This window comes from Venturia canescens, chromosome 6 (assembly GCF_019457755.1).
Source record: "Venturia canescens isolate UGA chromosome 6, ASM1945775v1, whole genome shotgun sequence".
NCBI lineage: Eukaryota > Metazoa > Arthropoda > Insecta > Hymenoptera > Ichneumonidae > Venturia > Venturia canescens.
In genome coordinates, this window is record NC_057426.1 from 11044985 (window position 1) to 11069861 (window position 24877).

General features: G+C 36.8%; 1 protein-coding gene across 2 annotated transcripts in view; it reads right to left on the minus strand.

Annotated features, from left to right (window-relative positions):
- The window catches only part of CrzR (corazonin receptor), a 38692-nt gene that overhangs the window by 8885 nt on the left and 4930 nt on the right, over positions 1 to 24877 (minus strand). For both annotated transcript variants that reach the window (XM_043421730.1, XM_043421729.1), the window contains one exon: positions 16228 to 16998. In XM_043421730.1, the coding sequence (XP_043277665.1) occupies positions 16228 to 16836 (609 nt within the window). In that variant the 5' untranslated portion in view covers positions 16837 to 16998. The remainder of the gene's footprint in view (positions 1 to 16227; positions 16999 to 24877) is intronic.

A 24877-nucleotide genomic window follows, 5' to 3' on the forward strand; every position in this document is an offset into this window, starting at 1 on the left:
GTCTTTTTCGTCCACTGTGTGCCTTCGAATACGGCAAATGAGTCGGTAAATTCTATTATAAAATGATGGAAAAAGGAGATTTAGTAGAAAACACTCGTTCGGAATCGAATTATGGCAGCTTGAATAAAAACTTTTGAAAAGTCATTTTTGCTCGTAAATGGAGTCGAGGTCAACGAAAAACGTCGCAAATGACTATAATTCGTTGGGCTTTCGTTAGTATTATTCGTTCAGGAAAGAAACAAATGAAAAATGGTTAAATATGGCTGACAGATGATAAAAAAAAGTTGCATAAATGGCAGATGCTTGCTGCCCTGAAGAGAGGAGTAGCGCACGGGATTTTGAAAAACGCCGACGGATATTACAGTCTCCCAACGGATACGGAGGCCGAATGTTTGGAAGTTGCGGCGCAGGAGTTGGGTCTCCTAGATTTGTGTTGCCGAAGGAAAAAGCGCGAGAAACGGAGCAAAAAGGGCTGCAAGAGCGGATCGGTTACGAGGCGGAAAAAATCTTGTAAATCACAAAAACCGCGTAAATCAAAATCGAGGAGTTGCAAAACGTTGGGTCGAAGTCGCACGAAGCGTAAGGCGAAGAGTAAAAAGGAAGAGGGTGGAGGTTGCGGGTGCAAGACAAAATCTCGAAAGGGACGTGCCAAGCGTAGTAAACGTACGGCTGGCAAAAGTCGGTGCAAACCTAAGCGCAAACCTAAGAAGTGCAAACCCGAATGCACCGAAAGTCTCAACCTCAAATCCGATTGTCTCAATGGCGATATTCGACAATGCAAAGAAATCGATTTCCTCAATCGGCGCCCCCTCAGGTGTCGAACTCGGAGCAGATCACGTTCGTGCCCGCGGAATAATCGCAGCGTAATTCCAACCGCGTAAAAAACGCCGAGTAGGTGAGATACAACGGAAATCAACGAGTCTTAAAAAAAAACTCTCCTTTGAAATTCCATGTAGTTCCGATTATTTATCGTTAACCACGAAGAAAACGTCTTCCAGTTTAAATTTGCTCTCAAATTCAATTCCAAATCACCGATGAGCACAAAAAACGTTGCTCAAAATAACGATCGGTACACAGAAAAAATCTAATTATTTTTTCATTTCCCATCACGTCTCATTCTTAATCGCTGCTTCTTTTGCGCTTCCATGAATCTGGTGCAGAGAAAAATGTTCTGATTTCATCCACGGGGGCTTTCGATTTGAAAAAAGTCTCGAAAACCTGTTCACGGTAATGATGAGCGTGGAAAAAGAATATCACGAATTCTGAATACCGGAAATATATTTTTATTCATATTTACGGACCGGCGTAGCGACGCCGGAGCCAACGACGTCGACGGACAAAAAGAAAAACCAACATGTTATATAGACTTAATTTTTGTATTATCCTTTGTAACGTACTGCCACTGATATGAGTATCATTTTTTATACGTCCTTGATAAATATCAATTTTTTAAACGCAGACCAGAAAATATAATGAATAACTTGTGTATTAATTGAGTTTTTGTGTTTGCTGACCTGTCTTGTTCACTTTTTCGTTTTTCAGGCTGAGAAGGCTGCGATGATAAGATGAAAATTCGATTACAACTTTGTTGTACGAAAGTTGGACGTTGAATTTCCACTAATCAATGTAATTCAGTGATCAGTGAAATACGTTTTTTCTTGTGCGCCCACATTCACCATAAAAGTAATCTTATTGTGATTGGGAAGAGCGTGGTAAGAATGGACCCTCTTGCTTCATACGACGCGCGATTCAATTTTTTAACATGAAAAAACTTTCACCCGGATGACGTCTGGACAGGCGTTTTGATGATACATCAATTATTAGCTCCCCTTTGGAATTTTTTCTCACCAAAGTTTTAGAAATTTTTGTAAAGCTCTCTTCAGTAAGTAATCAGCAACTTCTGATGAGTTGTCATGGAAAAAGTTCCGATTGATGTTTCCACTAGATCCGTTTATTGCGTGGGCTTAAATTGATTTTCTGCGGAATGCGACGTGTGAAGTTGAGTGAATTAATCCAAAGTTAGAGGAAAATATGTTTAGGTGGCTCTTTCGTTAATTTAGCTAGGAAGAAATCTTTTTTTCGGACGAGAGAAAATGATTATTTCCAGCTAGAAAAGAACATCAGCGAACAACAAGTTCAAATGATTTCACGAATTTTTGTGCTATTTCGTATAAAAATGTTTCGGCAAATAAATTTAAATGCGAAACTATTTGGTCTGCATTTCATAACGAATGGAAGTTTGGAATGAAAAACATTTATCGTCAGCGTTTTCCAATTATGAACTCGATTGAACCGCAATTGAGTTCCAATTGAATTTTTCACCGTCACGAATATCGTCCTAGTTTCCATTCCCAATCGAATGTAAAACAGAAAGTTTCGCATTCGTGATGGAAAATTAATGAGACAAAAATCTGTCTGGCCGAAAGTTAGCTGCTGTAATTGAGATTGAAATTTTATTCATGCTTGACTGACGTCGAAAAAGTGGGACAGAATTTTTTGTCTCCGAGGGGAGAAAAAATATTATCTCGCTAATCACTGGCCAGTCTGCGACGAGACGCAGGGATGCTAAACCTCTCCCACATTCCTCCAACAATGTCAAATGGAATTTTCATGAACGTATCTATAGGGAGAAATAAATATGTGTTAAAAAAAAGCAAATTATAACAAAGAGGGAGCTACGATTTAATTCTTTAGTTAGTCGTAAATACGAGCAAGACTGGTGCGGCTTGATAAAAAATAATAAAAGCTGTTGCGCGAGTAATGCATCTTTCTTACTGTCGAGACATTGTCGACAGTAAACTCATTAAAATGAATGAAAGAGAAGTCAGACTTGGATTATTTTTTGTACAAATCGTTAGGTAACGTTCGCTTAACCAGCGATGATTAATTCTCTAATTGCTACTTCAATTTTTCAAGAATTACTGGTGCTCTTCTTAAAGGTAAGTTAAAGAACTCTAAGTTCAAGAAAACATCCTATTCATATACAAAATAATTCTGAATTACTGAATGACAGAAGCAGAAGCTTTTCCAAATTACGAGTGCCCCAATTTGCGCTACCAAAAAATACGGTCATGCGAAAGAAATACCTTAAAGTGGGTCATGCTCAAAGGATCGTATTTCATGCGTGTCTAAATTGGATCAATTTTTACTACCGAATTAAAGATTTTAATCACTTAAATTAATGTCAGAGTTATCAATTCGAAATGGTAAATAAATTTGTTGAACTTATCTCATGACGAATGAAATTACAAGCCACTAATTAATCGGGGATCCATGACTGACCGAACCCCCAAATTTCATCCGTTCCTGGCGAAAATACTACAGTTTTTTATGTAAAAAATCGCATTAGAGAGGGCAAAGGGAAAACACAACGGGAAATGGATCAAAAAGTATTAATAAAAGACAGAAGGCCCAGACCAAGAAGAAACAAAATGCTGAAATAAACAAATGTGAGGTTATACGAGTGCTAATTAACAATTTCGTTCAATCTTTAATAAGGTAATATATCTGTATTACTAGTAAGACAATCGTCTCGAATTTTTTTCCAAACCTTCATTATATACTCAATTGTTATTGTGTACCTTTTCATTTAATTCGTAAGAAGCGTTCATTCGTTATATGAAAAGAAAGACGATTTTTCAAACATGGTCCCTACACCCTCGTGTATTTTTCTTCATATTTAAACACGTTTATCTCAATAACGAATAAGACGAAACCTTTAAAATTTGATATGCGTGTCACCCATTTAAACTCTGTCTAAATTTCAAGATTTTCTTAAGAAAACCGTTTCGTGCATGAACTACCTTAAAATTCGTGTTCCAATCAAATTTATTAAAATCCATTATTCCCCATTTTTTTCTTCAATGAAACTTCTTTATTTACAAAACCGAAGGAATTAACTCATCGAATATTATCGTTTCAACTCCGTTGAATCATTCATGCGTGTATTATAAATTTAATACTTGGCGTCGAGCCGCTACCGCGTCTCTTGATATTAAACACGTCAATATCGATAACGTTTGACATTCTTTCGAGGCTCACCTTTTTCATACTCGGTATAGCACGTATACCTATTTTCATGATGAATTATGACAGAATTTTACACGCGACGGGTGTAGTAAAAAACTTTTCGTGCGAAGGAAATTTGTCGGGTAGACTTGGGGGGATAAAACCGTTCTCATGTAATATAGCATTCCGGCGAAAATCGTCCGCATATGCACGAATATTAAAGTCTTATATTCTGCAAGCCACAGCAGAGGTAGTTGCTCTTGTTGACCGACGATTCTTTTGACATCGGAGCTCCTTTTTCCTCTCGACAGTAAAAATATTTTGATTGACGACATCAGGACTCCGAGGTAGAAAGTGGGATTTGAAATTGAAAGTGAAATATCATTCGAATGATCATGGTTCAACGGTTACTGGAAAGTCTCTTCTGATTAGTCGATATTCAGTCACGATAGTTTTGGTCTGTTTGAGCTCACTTTTTTGAAGGAGAAATAAAATTATTTCGTATTTTTGGGTGCCACAATACGCTTTACAAAGATTTCATTTCATTTAAAAATGTTACATTTCGAATTTGCAGCATACAGCGTTGGTGTTATCAGGCGTGAGTGTTATTAAGGCGAAAGAGAGCGATCTATAAATAAGTCCATATTAAATCTATCCGATGTTGAAAACCTACATTCATGTTCGGTGGCATATCTAAAATAGTCTCTCGCAGCACCGTTGACGACCTTCGCGACTTCGAGACTTTGCCCTCTTTTTCTTACTCGAGCCCCATTCATATCGCCGTGTTATTAATCATTTTTTTTTTCAAGTTAGTCGAAAAATCGTCAAGAGTTCTGAGAATGTTGAGTTAAACCTCTGGAAGCAAAATACACTCGAATTAGTTTTCGAAAAATTTGCACGTTTTTTATTCAGCAACAACAACCATTTTTGTCGGAGAAATTGACAGTTTCGATCGGCTTCGTTCAAAATTTTGCTCATTTAAATAGCACATTCATCAGCCGTGTCGGCAAAACGGGAAGACGTGCTTGGTCCCCGATCATCTGATTTCGGAGATTTTGTCGATCCAATTTTTTGCAAAACTGACGTAATTAAAATCTCTCGAAGCAAAATATTATATTGATAGCTTCTTTCAATAATGAAGCATGCATGCTTCAGGTTATGAATGAACCCGAAGGACGGTGTATTAAGGAGTTTCGGTACACGCGATACAATGTTGCCATGCTAAACCGTGCTAAAAGCATAAAAAATTTCAAAAAGTTCAGAATTTTATAAAATTTGGTGAACATATTCTTTAGTGCCAAATTTGACAATACAAATTTTTTAAGATTTTTCTTCTACACAGTTATCGAGTAATTGATCACTAAAGTTCTCGTGTATAAGCATAGCGTTTCCATATATATAGGTATACATTCCGGGTATAAGAAATCTGCTTTAATGCGCAATTACTCGATAACTAAGTAGAAGAAAATTTTGAAAAAATTTGTGTTTTCGCACTTGATGTTGAAGAACATTATCACCAAATTTGATCAATTTCTTAATATTTTGACTTTTTTACCGAAACTCCTTAATAAAAATACGAATATGGCAGAAAAAATGTTTTATTATTTCAACCAATAAAGTTTTTTCTCTCAAAAGAACATGATTGTGGTCATGAATTGAAAAACGAAATTTTTCGTAAATTTTGTTCAAACAATGCGTTTGTAAGAATAGCCCATTCAGGATAAAATTTGTTTGAAAAAACCAGAAACTCACAACACGGAAATGAAAGAATTCGACAAGAGGAACCAACGAAACACAATGACGTATTCACGCAGTAAAATAACTCTCTCCTCATTTGCCAAAACCTGAAAATATTTTTCAATAAAATATCTCAAAATACCCATGAGAATTGTCGCTCAAGGCGTCGAAGAGACGCAGGAGTTTAATTGATCCATCCATAATCGGATTCATTTTTTCGAAAATGCAGTTCTCTGTTAGAGAAATCGGATGGAAAGCGAGTCGAAATGATCCGGTCGAAATTATTTCGGGTATTAATGCCAAAGTTTGTTTCGCTCCCGGCTTCATTTTCGAAATAAATCAAGAGCACGCGCCAACACAGTGCGTACGCTCAAGGCGCATACGTGCGAAGTTTCAATGAACGGTGAACGCGATACTACATATCAACTGCAAAGGTAAATTCATTTAGTGATGCCACAGAGAGCTCCGTTACGAATTTGAAATTGTAATTTGGCGACCCACCGCTGCGAGTTTTTGATCGAGCATCTACGATGAGCCGTACACGCTACATGAGACGTCGTATTTATGGTCTTTGAAACACACACGCCGTTGCCACTGTTTTTACAGCCTGATAAAGACAGTGACAAATGTTGGAACCGTTTCGCCAATTGGTCGAGGAGCAATGAAAGCTCTATACATTTGTGAAGTTCTTCTCCGAATAATCACGTTCAACGAGTGACAATGAAAATGTCGATAAATCTTTGGGCCTGTTTAGAACTCGGTACGATTGGGTTTTGCGTCATTTTGGAATTTTAGCGTAGCGTTAAATCGACGGACGCATTCTGAGCACGTATTTACGAATTCGAATCAAAGCATCAGAACGGAAGATCAGTTTTTCGGAAAGGTATTCGATTCGAGTTTGTCCCAATAAATGTTCTTGAATGATCATGCACTTGATTAAAAATGGATTGTTTTTCAACTTCGAATCGGGGGTCGAACGCATTCGAGCGAAGCCTACAAGTTATCTCGTCAAAAGGTAAAGACAAAAAGTTGAATACTGCGAGCAGAAATCGCGATTTTTTCGTGAGAGTGGAGATGTAATAACGCGGTCTGCAATTTACATTTCCGCCGTCACGGTCAAGCAATCGTTTTTCATGTGTAATGGACTTGAACCTTTTTTCTGATTATTTCTCTTGAATTGCAAATGTGAAACTTTTATGGCCGCGAAGAAAACTCGCAGACACAAACGTCGTTAGAACAGCGGAGAATCGTTAGAGCGAATCGTCATGCCGAAAGGTCAAGCAGAGTTGAACGCAGCGTTCTTCGTCAAGTTCGAGCAGATTCGATCTTCGCTCTCCTCATTTCTCTGATCCTTCATGGGCCTGTACTATTCAAACATCTCGAGTTGCATCTTCATAGGAAGTTGCTCTATAAAATAATTGAATGAGAATCGAGGCTAGCTACTTTACGAACCAATTGAACATTTGGGCAAGGCAATCGAAATTGAGGATTTTTATGAAAATTAACGATTCGTTGGGAAAGGTGTACTTTCCATTCAAAGAAATCACAACTTTGATATTTGTCATTTTGAAAATCATCGATGAACAGTGATAGTGATAGTGCACTGTCGCGGTTATCTGATTTTTTAAAATGGTAGCAGTTTGTATGTCAAAGTTCATTTCCGACTGTCGAGAGTCTTGAATTGTTAATCTTTTCCACCCGAAAAAGCGAGCGCGATGAGTTTGAGCCTTAATTTTGCTTTCAATCTCGATGTAGCGTGACGATTGACAGGTATAAAAATCTGTAATTACGATCGGTAATAGTTTGTCGGTAAGGGCTTCGAAAAAATGTCACACCGAATTTTATTTCGACGTGAAAGAAATGCTTTTCACGATTGTATCTCCATTCGCCTGACCCGAATAGATCCGAATAGCTTTGATGAGTTTACTGAACCAGCATTGAACCAGTCTGAAAAACGTTCCACGTCGAGCATGTGACGACTTGGATGGGATTTTTTCATAGCCTCTCGTGTCTCATTGCTCGTGTTTCGTTCCATGTTTTCGCGGTGATTTACGTATTTTTCTCTTTGTTCCGTATCGATGAGAAAGATTTTTTCCTTGATTTTTGCCAACCTCAAAATTCCAGTTCGTCATTTATTTTTCTGCCCGTTTCAATGCACTTTTATTTATTTATTTCTAAATTCATCATGTTTTTCCCAATATGATTTGTGTACTCGATTCTTTCTGGAATGCAAAATGGGTGAAAGATTCAATACAGCGAGACTCTTATAGCCAAGTTCATTGAATTAATTAATGTTTTTACTCGCATCGTTTCATAGTGACCGTGATGAAAAATCTTTTTTCATTGCTCAAAAACGTGCTCAAAGTTGATAGTGCGCATAAAAAACACTTTTTCGGTTAAATCTCTCGTAAAAAATTAAATTTTGAGTTTTGAAAAAAATCCTTACAGAGCTTTACAGACAAGGGTCCATGCTTTAAGGGGAAAATAGTCCACTTTGCAACCGTTGCAAAAAGTGTATTTATTTTGGAGTATGAAGAGTCTATGCTCCCTACTTTTAGAGAAGAGATAATGATTTCTTAATATTGGGAGTTTTACTTATGAGATGCTCATCTGTAAATGCGAGTGCATGTGAGAATGCATGTGAGAAAAAAATTTTGGGGTCAACCTGACCCCAGATGCACACTAAGGCTTAAAAACATCAATAAAAAAACAAGTAAGTATTCTTTGACAAACTATTTAGAAATATCTTTTCAAAATTAGAGCATCCGCTTTGAAGGGTCGGTAAGCTTTCCGTCGAATTTTGGAAACGAACAAAAATCCTGGATACGGATTTTTCGATACACCTGCGACCAGGCTCGCTTCGTCTTCTCGTGGAAACAAAATTCTTTCTTTTCGCTCGCTCTGCGCTTTCCCCTCTCTCACTCTGAATACATTTTCCATTGTTTAAAGCTACCCACGGACAAAACATGCTTCACTTCATTCAATCCTTGCGCGAATGTTAATTTATTCATATGAATTTACATAAGAATTTGCGTACTTGTTGAAATACTGGTCCAACCGCGGAGTATAATGTTGGGAAGAATGAAATTCGGTGTTCTCATTGGAACGTCTCGATACACTTTTTGCAAATTTGTATAATCTTTCAATTAACTGTAGAAATATCGGAGATTGTTTGGCCAGCCTTTCATCGTTTATTCAGGGTCGATTTTTTTCGCTTTGAACAACAATATCGAGCCGAGTTGCGTGAACGAAGAATTTGGAGGAAGAACTCGACTTTGTACCTCACTCGTGTGGAGTATCCCCTCCGAATCCAACTGTATATGACTAATGGAGCGAGTGATTCGTCGATAAAGTGCAAAGAAAAAAGAAAGCAGAGAGGCGAGAGATCAGTGACCCGGTCGCGGCAAAAAATACTCCCTCCTGTATTATTACGATACTCCATCATTTTTCCCGATTTATTTCTACTATTTTTTTTTCAATTGACGTGAAAAATATACCCCTTTTTAACAGCATACGGAGCGTTGAACCATGAAATTTTATATCGAACTTTTATACCCCATTCGTTGCTTAAATTTTTCGAGAGGCAAATGCCTCTTTACCCTCTCATTCGATTAACGATACGATACGAGTTTGAGCTGAAAAATCTGCTGGATAATGAGTTGTTGAAAAATGGAATAACGTTTGCTCGTGAAATTCTTCCAGACAATGCAACACGTGGCTGCGGTTTAAGGCCTTACATGCAGCGGGCAAAAAAACGTGATTTTCTTGATTTCACATTTTCTATAAGAAAATAAATGTTTATTAAAAAGCTGTGAAGGACGATCATTAGTACATATGTTTATGTACTTGTACAATTTTTTCCATCAAAAAAATTCTCGTAATGGGGCAACCCCAGCTGTATTCAAGTATCACGTTTTTTTGAGCATCAGTTGCGGTGGATATGATAACTAAAAAACTGTTAATTCGATCCACACCAAATTTATTCCACTTATTTATTATAATAATAGCTTGGGCCTGGACGAGGGATTTGTAAAAATGTTGATTTAAAAGAATGGCGAAACGAAAAATGAATTTTTCGAGGTGCTGAATTTTCGGTTTTTTTGCTAAAATTCTTTTTTTCCAACAAAATACGAAATCCTTCGTCTAGGCCCGAGCTATTATTATAAATAAATAAGTGGTATACATTTGGTATCGATCGGATTAATAGTTTTTCAGTAATCGTGTCCACCGCAAAGGTATTTTTCAAAAAAGACGATTCTGAGATAATCGCGTTTAAAGATTCAAGTATCAGACGACAGCGCGCACCGGGCGGTCGGTTGAAATGCCCATGGCTACCAATCTAATGTTTCGATTTTTATGAAATTTCGTGAGAATATTCTTCAGACACTGTACTTGAAGAATATCTAATAAAAAAATTTTCCATTTTTCCGCCCATCACAAGTGTATACTTAATTTCAATACTCGAGACTCAGGCAATTCTTAATTATTCAAGTTCATATTGAAAAAAAAAAATAATTAATTTATGGATGATTATAAAATATAATGATATCGAGAACATTCATTTTTCGGCAAACGCATTTACGAATGCCTCGTTACGAGATATGGAGTTCAAAAGTGTTTACCGAGCAAGTAAAAGAAGAACGTGAATTGCACCGATGGTATCAATTAATGCACGTTTTATCACCGCGGCCACCAGCGTCAAGAATCTTCAGAAAAACACTTTCATCGCTTCATTGATACATTTGTGTTGTCGCTATTTGCGAGCGAACGCTCGCATTATCCAGGAATGTTCGTTCACTCGCACTCGTGTTTTCGTTTTTTATCACTCGTTCACTTCCAGAACGTGGTATTGCAAAGGCGTGCATATCATTTTATTGAAAATCCATACCACCATAGGATTAAGCATTTTAAATTCAATCTTCATCAATTCGTTCATTCGTTTTTAACACATTACTGTTAAGGAGGGGAACCAGCTTCACCTAAAGTGAGGTTATTTAAATACGAATTTGATTGTTTTTATCTAAATTATCTAGGTTGGCTTTGTTTGTACGAGATTAAACCCCAAAAATGCGTCATTTTTGGGTGGTATTTATGTGAAATATTTAAAAAATGACAGAATTTTATTTACTTTTTTATTTGTTTTTGAGTATGGAAGGATGGAGCCTCTGGAGTTATTTCCAATGCGTAGGTGTTGAATATTCCAAATTTGGAAATTATTTACTAAAAAATATCTGAATGAAATGGACTTAAAATTAGAGAGGCTATAGAAAATATATGCAAAAATGTATTCTAAAAGTTTCACCATTTTTCTCAAGCTGATGTTCCTCCTTAATGTCATCCAAATAATAATTTGTCAGGCTCTATGTTACTCTTAACAAGAATGTCTGCAATTTTTTAAACACTAATTAAAAAACACTCGTAAAACGATGTTTACGTGAACTTTCTGAAATCATTCAACAATGTTTTTGGAACTCGTTTTGTTTTGCGGAAAGTATCGTTGTTAGGAAGTATTCAGCTGAATCGATCGCTTTACGCAGTTCGGATGCCACGAGAGGTATCGGAAAAGGGAGCCCGGAGGTCGACCGCAAATGGAGAAAAGTGGATGAAAACGTCTTCGACGTGAGGGAAATCGACGTTTTTACTACTTCGATGAATAGTTGATGCGGTACAGATTGTTGTGAAAGATCCCATCTGATTTCCCATAAGATTACAAACGTTGTAGGGGAGACCGGGGCAAAACGGGATACCGGGGCAAAACGGGATACCCGAAAAATGAGAGAAATTTTTTTGTCTTTTTTTTTTTTTTTTCTTAATTTTTATCCTAGTTCGAAAAGAACATGAAACATATTTTTTCCAAAATATCTTGTTTTTTTTGGATTTTGCTTTTTTTTTTCAAAAAATTCGTTTTTTTTTCAAATTCTCTTTTTTTACATCACTTTTAAAATGAAAACGTTTTTGTACAGATATACAGAAAGTATTTGTAAATCTGCGATTACTGCCTCGCAGATTACTGTCTACGACAGTAATCGCAGATATATGTTTGCGGACCGTCATGTGTGGTTACACCTGCACACGAATCATGTGCAATTTTGGCACTGAATCCATGATTCAGTTGACAAAGAATACAAATTTTTACAAAATAAACATTGGCAATCTTCGTTCTTATTCGTATAATTAATTTTGAATTGAATTACAGAGGGTGCGTTCGACGTACGTTAAAGCGTTGTAAGCGCTGAGAGCGCTCACAGGGTGCGCTCGACTTACGTTTCAACGCTGTAAGCGCTGAGATCGCTTTCAACGCTTACAGCGGTAAATCGGAAGCACTCGGTTACGGGTGTAAAATACACCCAAGGTGCATTGAATTAAAATCATAGTAAAAAAAAATTCATGCGTTTTTGAGGGGTACCCCGTTTTGCCTCGATTTTTTTTTTTTTTTTGAAAATTGAACAAAATTCCAGTACATTTCTTAGTTTTTGGGAGTCAAAAATAGACAGAGCTTCCCAAACTTGTGAAAAGTTCAATATTTCCTTAGGTATCCCGTTTTGCCCCGGTCTCCCCTATATCAAATGTCAACCCACAACTCTTTTCGTCCGATTAATTTTTATTTGGAGTTCTTTTCCTATATGATTCTTCCCCCTCGATCAATCAATATGAAGCGTTCGAGCATGGACTCCGCGTCACCAACGTCATCGGTAACCTTCTTCTTAACAATCATTCGATTGCTTTATTGTCCAAGGGGGGTCCTGCTTCGAAAAGTCAAAAAAATCGATTGTTTTCGGGAATGTTTTTGGATAGACGGAAATAACTGAGCATAGCGAACTTTTCGGTATAGTTTCCAGGATATTTCAAGAGTACAAAAACATTGTTTTAATGTTGAAAATACTAATTTGTACATGGTTTATGCTCCAAATCTGATTGTCGATATTTCTCAGCTTTGTACAGTGTGCAGATCGTTTAGTTATTGTCTGCAACGAAAATTCCAAATTTTTTTTCCACTTTTATATATTTTCCTTCCATATGAACCTATGAAAATCCGGAAAAATTGAAAAACTCTATATTTTTAGCAAGTTTGAAAAAAAAACGCCACTAAAGAAGAAGAAGAATATCACTCCAACGTGCTGTAGACTTTGTAAAGGGGGATCCCCCTCAAGCCATCGAAGGATATCCGCAGTGGATAATATCCACGATGATAGCTTTCATTTGGAACGAAAACTTATTGCGACCATGCCACAATTTCTATTGACAATAAATCTGATGAGTTTGTCATTGAGTTTAGTTCCCTAGCAAAAAAAGAGAATGAGCCCTTATTGAGTTCTGATGAGGATCTCGAATGAATAAATTACCAAAATTATGCTTAAGTTACCATTAAGCAGGATAAAGCTCACTGATTGTGAGAGTTGAACTATAACGAAGAGCTCCAAAACCCGAGTGCTTGACCCCGGAAGCCCTAAAATGTAATGGAGGGGATCTAGGGGAATTACTACATTGTTCGGGGGCGATGGTTCACGAAGGAGAATTGATCAAATCCCATTCGCAGATTGATCCATAATCTTCATAAATTCATAAGTATTGGAGCTTGGAATTCGATGAAACGAGAGCTGTATAAAAGTGATTTCGGCATGGGTGATCGCACATTCTTGTATATCGATGGTCGAATACCCGATTTAATTTAATAGCTCGTACTCGCTGAGTCGAAAAGCCCAAATAAGATGTTTATCGGAAGATCATTTTACAGAAATGAAAATTGCGATGCCCCTTCGATCAATTGGAGTTCAATCGATGCACGAGTTATTGATTACGATGACTTTCATGATTTTTTTCTCCAAGATTCGAGTACATAAACGATTCAAGTTTTTTCAAATTTATTCATTAAGTCTTGAGATGCAGAAAAAATTTTTTTGCAGTCAAAAATAGAATCGTATGAATTATTTAAACGTGCTGTATCGTGGCAGAGACTGAGAAAAAAATCAATCTCCATCGTAGCACTTTGAAAAATTATCTGAAATGAAAAAAACGAAAGTTTTTACCAATCACGGATATTCATTTAACTTATATTGTAGGTCGAGGCACCGGCAAATACGAAATAATCAATAAATATTTTAAATTTTTCGATCTTAGATCATTTCTGAATATACTTTTCTTCTCCTTCAGAGATGGTGATCCATTAGCTATCTTTTTTCAGGCATATATGATTTTCTCAAGGGAAGATTCTCATTTTTTTTTCATATAGGCTTAAGAAGATGAACAAATAAAATTTTCGGATGCCCATTTTTTATTGAATCTTGAGAGACAGATTTTTTTTTTCTTATTTTTTATTTGTAAAAAATAAACTATACAGATGCTTACAAAGAGCCAGAAAGTAATTTCATTAATTTCCTTGTCCAAGCATGCCCAGCTTAACGCTTCCTATGTATACCACGGTTTGAATCAATATTTGCTTCATCAATTTCGAGGATGTGTTACGTTGTCATGAAGAATGAATAAAGTAAACAAACATGGAGAGAGGATGGACCGTTGATAGTGTCGCGTGGAGCGTGTTCTCGCACGAATTTTACGAAGGACATTTTTTCATGGCGGATTTCGTGTTGATGAAAATTTCAACAATGCTCCTCAGAAAAACTGGTTTTGTTCCACCAATATCGGTGACTCAGTGTAACACGAGTCGAAAAACAAAGACACTGCTGAATCTAAATGAACGTGTTGGGGAAAGCAACTGACGCTTCCTTCAATTTTTTTGACATATAACCGTGTTCAAGTGAGCCATTTTGACGAGAGTTCCAACGGGAATTAAGTTTTTCACGATCGAGATTGTATCCACGCACTCTATGGACTCATTATTGCGATTTGTTTGAGCCCTGATGTATCTCCCTCTACGGAATACGCCCGCAATATTAATCCTCGGAGCCCAATTATTTTTACTCACGTTCCTAACGAGCTCATTCGTTACACAAGCCCAAAAAATTAATGAAATTTTTTATTCGATCGAGGTTCAAGTACGAGATTCAAAATGAAATTCTTTGTCAAGCATTCTTTGTCGGCTGCTCGGTCGATGCGCACCCCGGTCCCTGATGGAAATTAAAAAAATGAAACAATATTTTGTTGGAAAAAAAAAAAAACAAAAAAAATTCTCAGTGTCAATTTCAATATGTATCGCCATTTTTATCGAGTCTTCTATAACTTGAAGTGAATAAACCGAGCGAAAACATACTGTTATGGTAATTTGGCTTGAATTTAAATTTATAATTCTTTCTTTGCTGCGAGATATCTGGAAATGTGCAAAAAATTCTACGACGCCAGACATTTGAAAGTTTTTGTAAAATTTTTCAAGAGAATTTACAAGAAGAAACACAAATAATTGACACAGCAGTGCATTAAGAGCTAAATTGGCATTTATTCGTGGGTATATCGAAAAACCCATTATCGCTTACTGTCAGCCTCGTAGACTGTCTCCTTCGCAATAAAGATTAATCACTTTATCTCCCAATGCTTACGTTTTATTCATTTCAATTGTCGTTGAAAAGAAATTCAATTAGACATTTCACTAATTTCTTTGTATATCGCGTACATTAATATTGACGTACATTAACCGTTGATTAATTTCCGAACCAATCGACACAGCCGGGAAATAGCGTGATGGATTTGAAACAGTCGATAAATTGTGTGAACATACACAATTAAAGTAGTTCGGCCGTTCTATGACTAAGTTAGCAACTACTTTATGTCGATCAATTTGAAGTCTAAATTATAAATACAATTAATAAACACTTACATTGAGAATATTTTTATCATAAGAATGGAATAAAATGCTTTAAAAATATCATAAAAGAGAAAATTTATACTTCAACTTGACTAGATAATGATTGATTCGGTACCGGCCAGTACCGGTGACACTTTAAATATATACATAACTTGAAATTTCTGCGATTATCGCGAATTTGCTCGAACTTCAATCAGCTGTTACCTGCAGTTCAACGTAATGACTGACGTCCGCGCTTCCGACGCGTCAGAGACTGAAGTTTTTTCACGTTTTCTTTCTTAAAAGCCCCGTAAGCTAATGTTTTTTTTTTTTTAAAGAAACGGAATCCGTGATAATTTTTTTTTACGATATAAACTTTTTCGAGGCTCAAACGCCATCAAATTTTTTCACCTTTACCGTACTTTATCGAACGGCTGAACTACTTTTGAGATTTTCTGGCCGACAGATCTCAAAAGTTTCGAAACTGTCTTTCATGCTTTGTTCAAATATCAATGTAAAAAGGAAAAAAATCAACTTCACATCGGTTTTTTTAAATATTCTCTGTTTCTTCAAGAGTTACGATATTTTGTGAATTTCTCACATTTACCGCGTTTTCAGAAGTATTTTCAACAAACGGAAATTCGTTCTGCGTAAGCACTAAAATTTTTCCTTTCTTGGATAACGAAAATGTCGCTGAAAAAGAATCGATAAAAAATCTAGTAAAGAATGAGGACCGTGAGACTCACCTGCGGTATGCTAAGAACGAACGACAATATCCACGTGTAAGAGATGAGACGATTGCATCGTTGGGACGTATTGAGACTTCTCATCGGATAACGAACCGCGATAAATCGATCAACGCCGATGAGCACGAGTACAAATGTGCTCAGATAGAGGCTGAACATTTGAAGGAATTTGAAAAGCTTGCAAGTGACGTTGTCGAGCAGCCACGCAACCGTGTAGCTCCAAATAGCCTCACCACCGATGCAAAAAACTGTGACGAGTAAATCTGCGATCGATAGATGCAGAATGAGGATATAAATGGCTGAACATCCGTGTCGCTTGCGACGATTTTTCGTAATGGACCAAATCGTTGCAGCGTTTCCTATGAGGCTCAGTACTGCCATGACCCCCAGAATAATGGCTTTCAAGTATGCACCGTGGGTCAATTTTGGCGCATGTTGAAGACAGTTTACATTCGTCAATACATCGCTTACAGTCACGATCGCTGATAATGGTTGCTGAGTGCCTAGATCGTTCGTGCTCCAGTCCAATGTCGCGTTGTCGCATGGAGGCAACAACATCGACGTTGCGCTCGTGCTCGTTACTACATTCATTATATTTGATCCTCCCATTTTTAACTTTCATACGCAAAACTCAGTCGGGCACGGATTCTCGGTCTCTCGAAACCTTCGGAAACTCGTCGTCATTATCGGTTCCCACGAATCTAATTGTCGATGCGTTTTCCACATTTTCACCGGTGAATCAGTCTCTCGATCTTCTCTCTGCTCCAGCACCTTTGTGAATAACACAATTTCGATTAGTATGATCTTATCAGATTGCAATTTAAATTCTCTTCGTATACGCTAATGTCCAATATTTTTAAATTCATTTAAAACGAAATAACAATCTTATGACGCTGAAGTTTCAACTCTTGAGTTCAACTAAATGAACGAAAAAAAACTTTGTTATTCTCCAATGTTGTTCCCTCCCTTATTTGGAATTCGTGGTTTTTAACTCATTGTTAAAAAATCGTTTAAATCATTCTCGCAACGAAAACCATTGTAAAGTTGTTACGTTTGGATAAAGTCAGCGGGAGACTTGCAACGGAGCTCCTGGGAAGCTGAGCGCGACTCTGGATAATAGTTGAGCAAGTTCTATTTGTCTTCGAGTAGGTAGGGGTCAAGAGGAATTTGGAAGTGGGTGTCAGGTAAACTTGTGGAAGCTCGTAAAGTCAAAGGATGATCCTCGCACCGCTGTGCTAGAACGGAGTTTATCAGAGTGGGGCTAAATCCACGTAGCTTAACCTCCGGTTTTCTCAAGTGACCTATTGCTACTTTTTCTTTTTCATTTGTGTGCAAATGGAATCGATATAGTTCGCGGCTGTGCGCGGCTGTGAGGAAGGTAGCGTACAAATTGCTCGTGTCGATTCGCTTGTGAAGAAAAAAGTGAAAAAGTTTTGCACACGTGATCATTTTATATAAATTTTATTTCGGCGCTCCCACAGCCACGATTATTCGTGAAAGTTTTTACCGAAAGTTTGTCGAAATCTATCACTAGGCCAATGATCTTTCATTACAATTTCCGTCTTCTCAAAAGAGTTCGTGCGCTGAAAAAAGAGATTGAACGATTGCTTTTAGTTTCGCGATTGAACTATTTCGATATGATGAAATAAAAATGTTGCTCTTCGCATCTTCCATTTGGGCAAATCGAATGGACTTTCACGAACATAAGACACACCTGCGTGTCCTTTGGACGGAAGCTTTTTCCAAGAATTGAATTTGATATTGTGGTAATTGGTAAGCCAGTGAATTATCACGTTACTTCGATATCAAATTACCGCTCCACATCAACGAGCCTTTCGCATCCACTTTCTCTCAATGTCAAGAAAACCTAATTCAAGTATTAAGGAGATGCTGTCAACGGAGCATGTCAAAGTCTTACAGTCGACTTTTTGTGAGGTTCGTCACTTTAGCGAACGTAATGGTGGTAACATGACCTCACGTGCATGTTCCGAGTTCAACGATCCGCCCCGCCTGTCTAGTTGTCAATTAATGAGTTTCACTCGGAACAGTGTCTTTGTTTGAGACAATAGAAAAATTTGAAAAACGTGTGCCGTTGAAATCATACGAAATATAAGGTCATATAATATAATTATAATAATCCGACTGAAAATTCCATTTCAAAAAGATTATTAATGAACGTTTTTATGCTACCTTCGAGCATGGTGCGTATTGTGCGTTTATAATTCTTCGTTGTGCTCCAATTTCCCTAAAACGAAAGAATTTTCATCATTCTTCGTGGAATGCAGCGCAACCCTTCTTGACAATCCAAATTAAGATCGCTCCCTGCTGAACACTTTCATGTTTCAACTTCAAGGCTATGAAATTCATTGTGATTTCATTGCAGTTAAATAAAGGCGCGACAGCAAACTCTGTATTTTTCGTGATAACCAGTGAATGCGAATCAGAACACATTACTAAAGCGACCTCAAACTACAACATTCACAATTTTAATTCACGAATGCCTGTGCCCCTTTGCTTCACCGTGATGTTTCAATCACTTTTGCCTCTCACTATATTCTCCAACATTACCAATTACAAACTGCCACAGGGATATGCTTTTCTTTGAATACTTTTTTTCTGCATATTTCTCTGTATTCTTCATTTCTACGTGTACTGAGAATTCATTACGTTTCTAGTTTCCGTTGTACGAAGTCATATTTTTCATATATTAAACAGAATACCAGTGTGCGTTCGCAGTGTGAAAAATCTTTCTTTGTACACGCGTACTGACAGTTTTTCATGTTAAAATTGGGCCGATTCATATCCATCATTGTAATTATCCATCATTTGTAATGCTTTCCTTCGAGTCTGTCAAGTCGTACGTGAATGTTAGTAACAGGGACAAGCGGACACATACAAATTGCATACGGTAGATGAAAAATGGTATTAATATTACTCAGCGAGTCCAGAAATAAGGGTTTGAAAAAATGTCCGCTTAAAAAATTTATCGAAAGTCTTTATCCATGTGAAATGTGGAAGAGGAAAAAGGCTCATTATAGTACTCACTATATTTTTGTTAATATATATTTGAAACGTTTCGTTACTCGTTAAACATTGAAACTTTGAAGTTTTTTAGATACAAGTACATTCACAAATAAATTATGATTTCGGAATAATGCAAGAGAAAGATACGGAGCCGCTTTGGTGGTTCATGCGAGGATGAGACGAATGAGGCTGATAAAGATAGTTTCAAAAAAATGCCACGACAATTCGTAAACAATTATAAAAGATCAAAACAGTGGTAATCACGGTTCGATGGAAAGATGGAAAGATGGAAATTTGTATAGTTTATGACGAGTATTTGGGAACGTTCAAGAATGAAAATTTCAATGAAATTGATCGAATCCGTAGGATCCATTGAAAATAACGGCTACGCGAGTTTGTTTTGTCAATACGGCAGGATAATTAAATTTGAAAAAAAAACTTTTGTTAAAATGGTATTCGTTAAACGATTTGTCTTTTAGTCTTCGCTGTTAAGTAGAATTTTCACGAGGGCAGATCGAATTTTGATTCAGTATGGAACCTCTCGATGAAAAACAATCAATTTTAACGGATTATTTGAAAAAAATAGATTGATTGGAGTTGCTTTGAAATTGCGTGGAAAAGTGACTCGTCAAGTTCATATAACGGCCTGATCGATTTCTCAAGCGCCATTGCGAGTTGTAGTGGTAAAAAGCATAAAGAATAAAACAATTAGTCACGCTCACAATTAAAGGTGGCTGGTTTTCGGATAATAACGTTAACATGCGTCGGGAACTGAGTGAGAAATAGAGAGCCGACCCGCGTCGAGGGATATTGGAAAACGTGAGGAGAAGCAGTGGATATGAGGATTGATATCGGTTACAAACTGTTACGCAATTAGAGCTTTTACTTCTTTAAACCGTTGACGGTGATTCCATTTTCTCATAAAACCGGTTAAAACGAAATTCTTCACATCGAGAATAAGTTGATTAACGATAGAAACAGTATTGCATTCGGTTTGCAAAATTACCCTGATAATAATTAAGGTAGATCATACCCGAAGGATCTTATTTCATGGATGTCTAAATTGGATAGATTTTTTTCTCCCTAATTGAAGATATAATCACTTCAAATTAATGTCAGAGTTATCAACTCGAAGTGGTAAATAAATTTGTTCAACTTATCTCATGGCGAATGAAACTACAAGCCACTAATTAATCGGGGATCCATCACTGACCGAACCCCAAATTTCATTCGTCCCTGGCGAAAATATTATAGTTTTTTATGTAAAAAATCGCATAAGGATGGAAATAAATGGACCAAGGAAAAGTATTAATAAAAAGACAAAAGGCCCAGGCCAAGAAGAAACAAAATACCGAAATAAACAAATGTGAGGTTATACGAGTGCTCATTAACAATTTCGTTCAATCTTTAACGTAATATATCTGTATTACTAGTAAGGCAATCGTCTCGAATTTTTTCCTCAACCTTCATCATATACTCAATTGTTATTGTGTACTTTTTCATTAAATTCGTATGAAGCGTTGATTCGTTATATGAAAAGATAAACGATTTTTCACACATAGTCCCTACACCCCTCGTGTATTTTTCTTCATATTTAAACACGTTTATCTTAAGGAAGTTGAAGCGATATATATAGGACATCATACGGAAAATACATTAGATTTTATTATTCCAAAATAATGAATTGAAAATTTACGTGAATCTTCTTGAATAGCGCTTAATTATGTGTGAAAAATTTGAGGAGGTTTCACCGCCTGGTAATCGAGATATTCATTGTCGAAAATGACAAGGTTAAACATGGGCTCTTATGGAAGCTTTCAAAAAATTGCAAACTTCAACAATAAATATCTCAATTTCACGACGGTGAACCATCGGCATATCCCGCCAGAAGTTTAATACTGTCTTAAGCTTTCTGTTTAAAAAATTTTAATGTGCAAAGTTGGAAAATAGTTTTAACATGAGATACGCTTCAACCTCCTTAATAACGAATAAGACGAAACCTTTAAAATTTGATATGCGTGTCACCCATTTAAACTCTGTCTAAATTTCAAGATTTTCTTAAGAAAATCCTCTCGTGGATGAACTACGTATTGATGGATCCGTGAGTTGATTCTTTTTCAAAACGTCTATATAAAAATTCAATAACATATATCATCGGATATGTCAAACATTTTTTTAGTTCGATTCGCAAACCTTGATATCGGTCAAATACGTCGAATACAAACTGAAAAGATTCGTAGTGCAAATGAAAAAGAATTTTTCGATCTATTGAACAAGACAAACCCGACGATTAGTATTAAATAAAAGTTTCGATTCTGTTACTTCGTTTCAGAATATCAATAAACTTTTCACAGTGAAAAACGTAACGTGAAAAATAGACGTCGGGATTATCGTCGGGAAATATCTTTACTTCTTATTCAATTATTGGTAATTAGAATCATCACCCGACGAAAATCCCGAAATTTATTTCATTTCAAACTATTGAAAGTTTACCATTTTCTCAAGTGGAGAAGTGTCGGGAGTTTTCATGTTTTTTAAAAACATTTTTGTATTTCTTTCTTTTCAAAGTTCATAATTTTTTTTTATCAGAAAAAACAGCAGGGTGTCAATTCAACACTGGACAGCTCACCACCGCATTGTTCGCGTACATCTAATCTCTGTATATGTAATGTAGAGTTGACAAACGGGCCACTTGGTCGTCGCTGTCGAGTTGGGACCCTACCTTCAATGAAAACAACAGCTCAAAGTGAAAGCAGCAGCGTACAACCGTCTGAAGTTGTCGATAATCGAGCACTACCTTATTTACATGGTCATCAATTCGATATGGCAAAATAAGTTTGAATATAAATATTAGTTTTCTAAACGAGTTCACTCCAGATTTTGACAAACCATGTCTAAGAACACTGTCAAAAATTGGTCAAGACAAGTGTGACTGTTCCAGAGATAAATTGTTTCAAAAAAATCCTCCCTATCAGCTGATCGCAGTGAAACTTATAACTCCCATCTTTTTTGCTCTGCGGGTAGTTGAGAAATGTTAAACGTAAAAAACACTGAGATCAAATTTCGTGTCGCAGTTTATTCTGCGCTTCCTAGGGATGAGATTCGATCTCAGCTTCCCTGGTTTCTCATAAATAAGGGCGAAACTCGTATCACAACGAAGTCATTTTTTTTATCACGGTTCTTCGATTGAAACTTTCCTGATATATTGACGGCTCTAAGTCCACTTCAGTGTTCTCGTTTCCACGTGTATTTCCAACAGAGCTGGGGAGTTGGGGAGTAACACACTCGGTAGTTTGAAAGTCAACTGTGGGTTTCCGGATGGATCTTTCGACAAAAAGATTGGAGATTATCCTTATTGTCGTACGGTAGCAGAAGGTCGGTGTCAACACCAATAAACTCATATGAAGAAAAAGACCTGGACATTCATCTCTTCAAGGAACTTCGATGAAAATGAAAGGGGAAATCTCGCCAAATGCTATTGTTACGGTTCAAGGATGTTGGACATCGATGTATGGCCGAACGAACAGCACAATCGACTGAATATGACGATAGATTTGCTTTTGAAGTGGAGTGTGGCGGAATAGGGTTCGAGATCTCTATCATTATTTCGTGCGTAAAACACCGAAGAAACAAGAAGTTTTGTTGGTCAAAGAAAAGATCCTCCACATCAACGACTCGGACTCACACTTTATCGTTTTATTTCTGGTTTGTTTTCTCGTGACGTAAACAGTCACTATCGATATAAACCATAATGTAAGTTCCGAAGAACGGGTTCCGATGACGCAATTGACTCCAATCGTCAGTTTCACCGATTCGTTCCTTTGTTTCTGTTAAGCCAAATATTATAAGAGTTAAAAATTAATAGCGATCAATATTGTTCGCGAAAGATGAACTTGAAAATCCCGAACAGCAACAAGTGACTGATACGTGCCATTCGATGAAATTTTTCTCTCGGGACGTTATCTCTCTGTCGCACGGAGCATGACACGACTCCATAATAAAAAATTTCATGACGCAGTTTTTCGACTAAAACGAGCGACGTTTATTCGTTTCTCGACCCCTATAAAACGAACATTTCTCGTTCTAATCGTATTCAAGTATATCGCATATTTTCGGAAGCAACACCCTTGTCTCATCCGAAACTTTATTTTTTATTTCTCCTTGGAATCTTTTCATTTCGACGAGTGTCACTTGCCTTTACTCTACAGGCCTTCATCTCCTTTTATATTAAGAATATTTAAGAACGTTATATACGCGTCCAGTTAAACAAGTGTCAAATAAACTCCAATACGTGCGCTGGATTTCCATGACGCTGTTATTCAAAGTATGCTAAATTCACTGAATGATGAGGAATTTTTCGCGGAGGATAATTCTTTCAAGCTATTAATAACGATAAATTTACGGAGTCGTCAACCCATAAACGATGACGCTGAAGTTTGCAACGTTGGAGTCCAACGAAATGGTAAAAAAAATTCTCCAATAATTCTAGTAATTCTCCAATTGCGTTCCCTGTCGAATTTGCAATTTGTAGTTTTCCAAGCTGCACCGATACTTCGTGAAATAAATAAATTGGTGAATTACAAATGATTTTTTTTTTCTTCATTTCGTTGGATTACAACGTTGGAAACTTTAGCGTCGTCATAAACGTTCAATCATGGCACACTATTATCGACATTTTTTTGAATTTTTTTGTTTCGTCGTGAGTCGATCGAAGGCACGCTGGCTTTTAGTGGTGGATATCGAGCGAATGGGTTCCTCTAGCTTCCGTTAAAAGGTTTGATGCGGTAGGCAAATAAAGTAACGTAAAGAATGGTGAAGAAGGTCTCAGGGCTTGTTTCTGAATATTTTTTCCTCAACATTCGTTGTCCTTAATACTCTCGATAAAGGGGGAATCTCTTGCGAAAAATACAGTTCAGTGGGTGAATGTTACGAGACGAGTTCCTCAATGTAGCCCCCGCTTCGATCGCGATATGCGTAAACATTGATTCGACGCAGATTGGACGATTTGGCCACGTTACGCGTGATGCTTTTATCTTTTTCTTTCTCATAGAGCAACGGGATAGCTACGAATGAGGTGGCAACAAAAAACGATTGTATTAAATTACAAATGTGTTCTACACACCAAAATCGCATGCTGGAAACAATATTCTATATGTAAATCGCGCGACAGTGACAGGGAACAGGTTTTTAACAAGTTTTGAATGCTCTCAAACATTACAGAATATTTAAATCAACAGAAAAAGAACGAAAATTTCAGGCTGCCGATATAAACTCTCTTTCTCTCTCTCTCTCTCTCTTTGAATATTTTGTTAATTGAATTTACGATAATTATTCGTAGTACTGACTGACATATACGCACTCAAAGTCCTGTTGACTAATCTACAAATCAGTAAATATGAACAAATGTATATAGACAATGCAATGAGTGCAATTTGAAAAGGTTCTCCATTTAATAATTGTTTTCATTTTTGTTTGACGTGTGATATTGAATTAGATCTATAAGACAATTATGCAATACAAATTTGGTAAATTTTTGAAGAGATTCTGTAGAAAATGGCCTTGAAAGAGATGTTATTACGATAGTTCATTCGGAGTGATGAGTCACGAGTCGTGTCACGACGAAAGT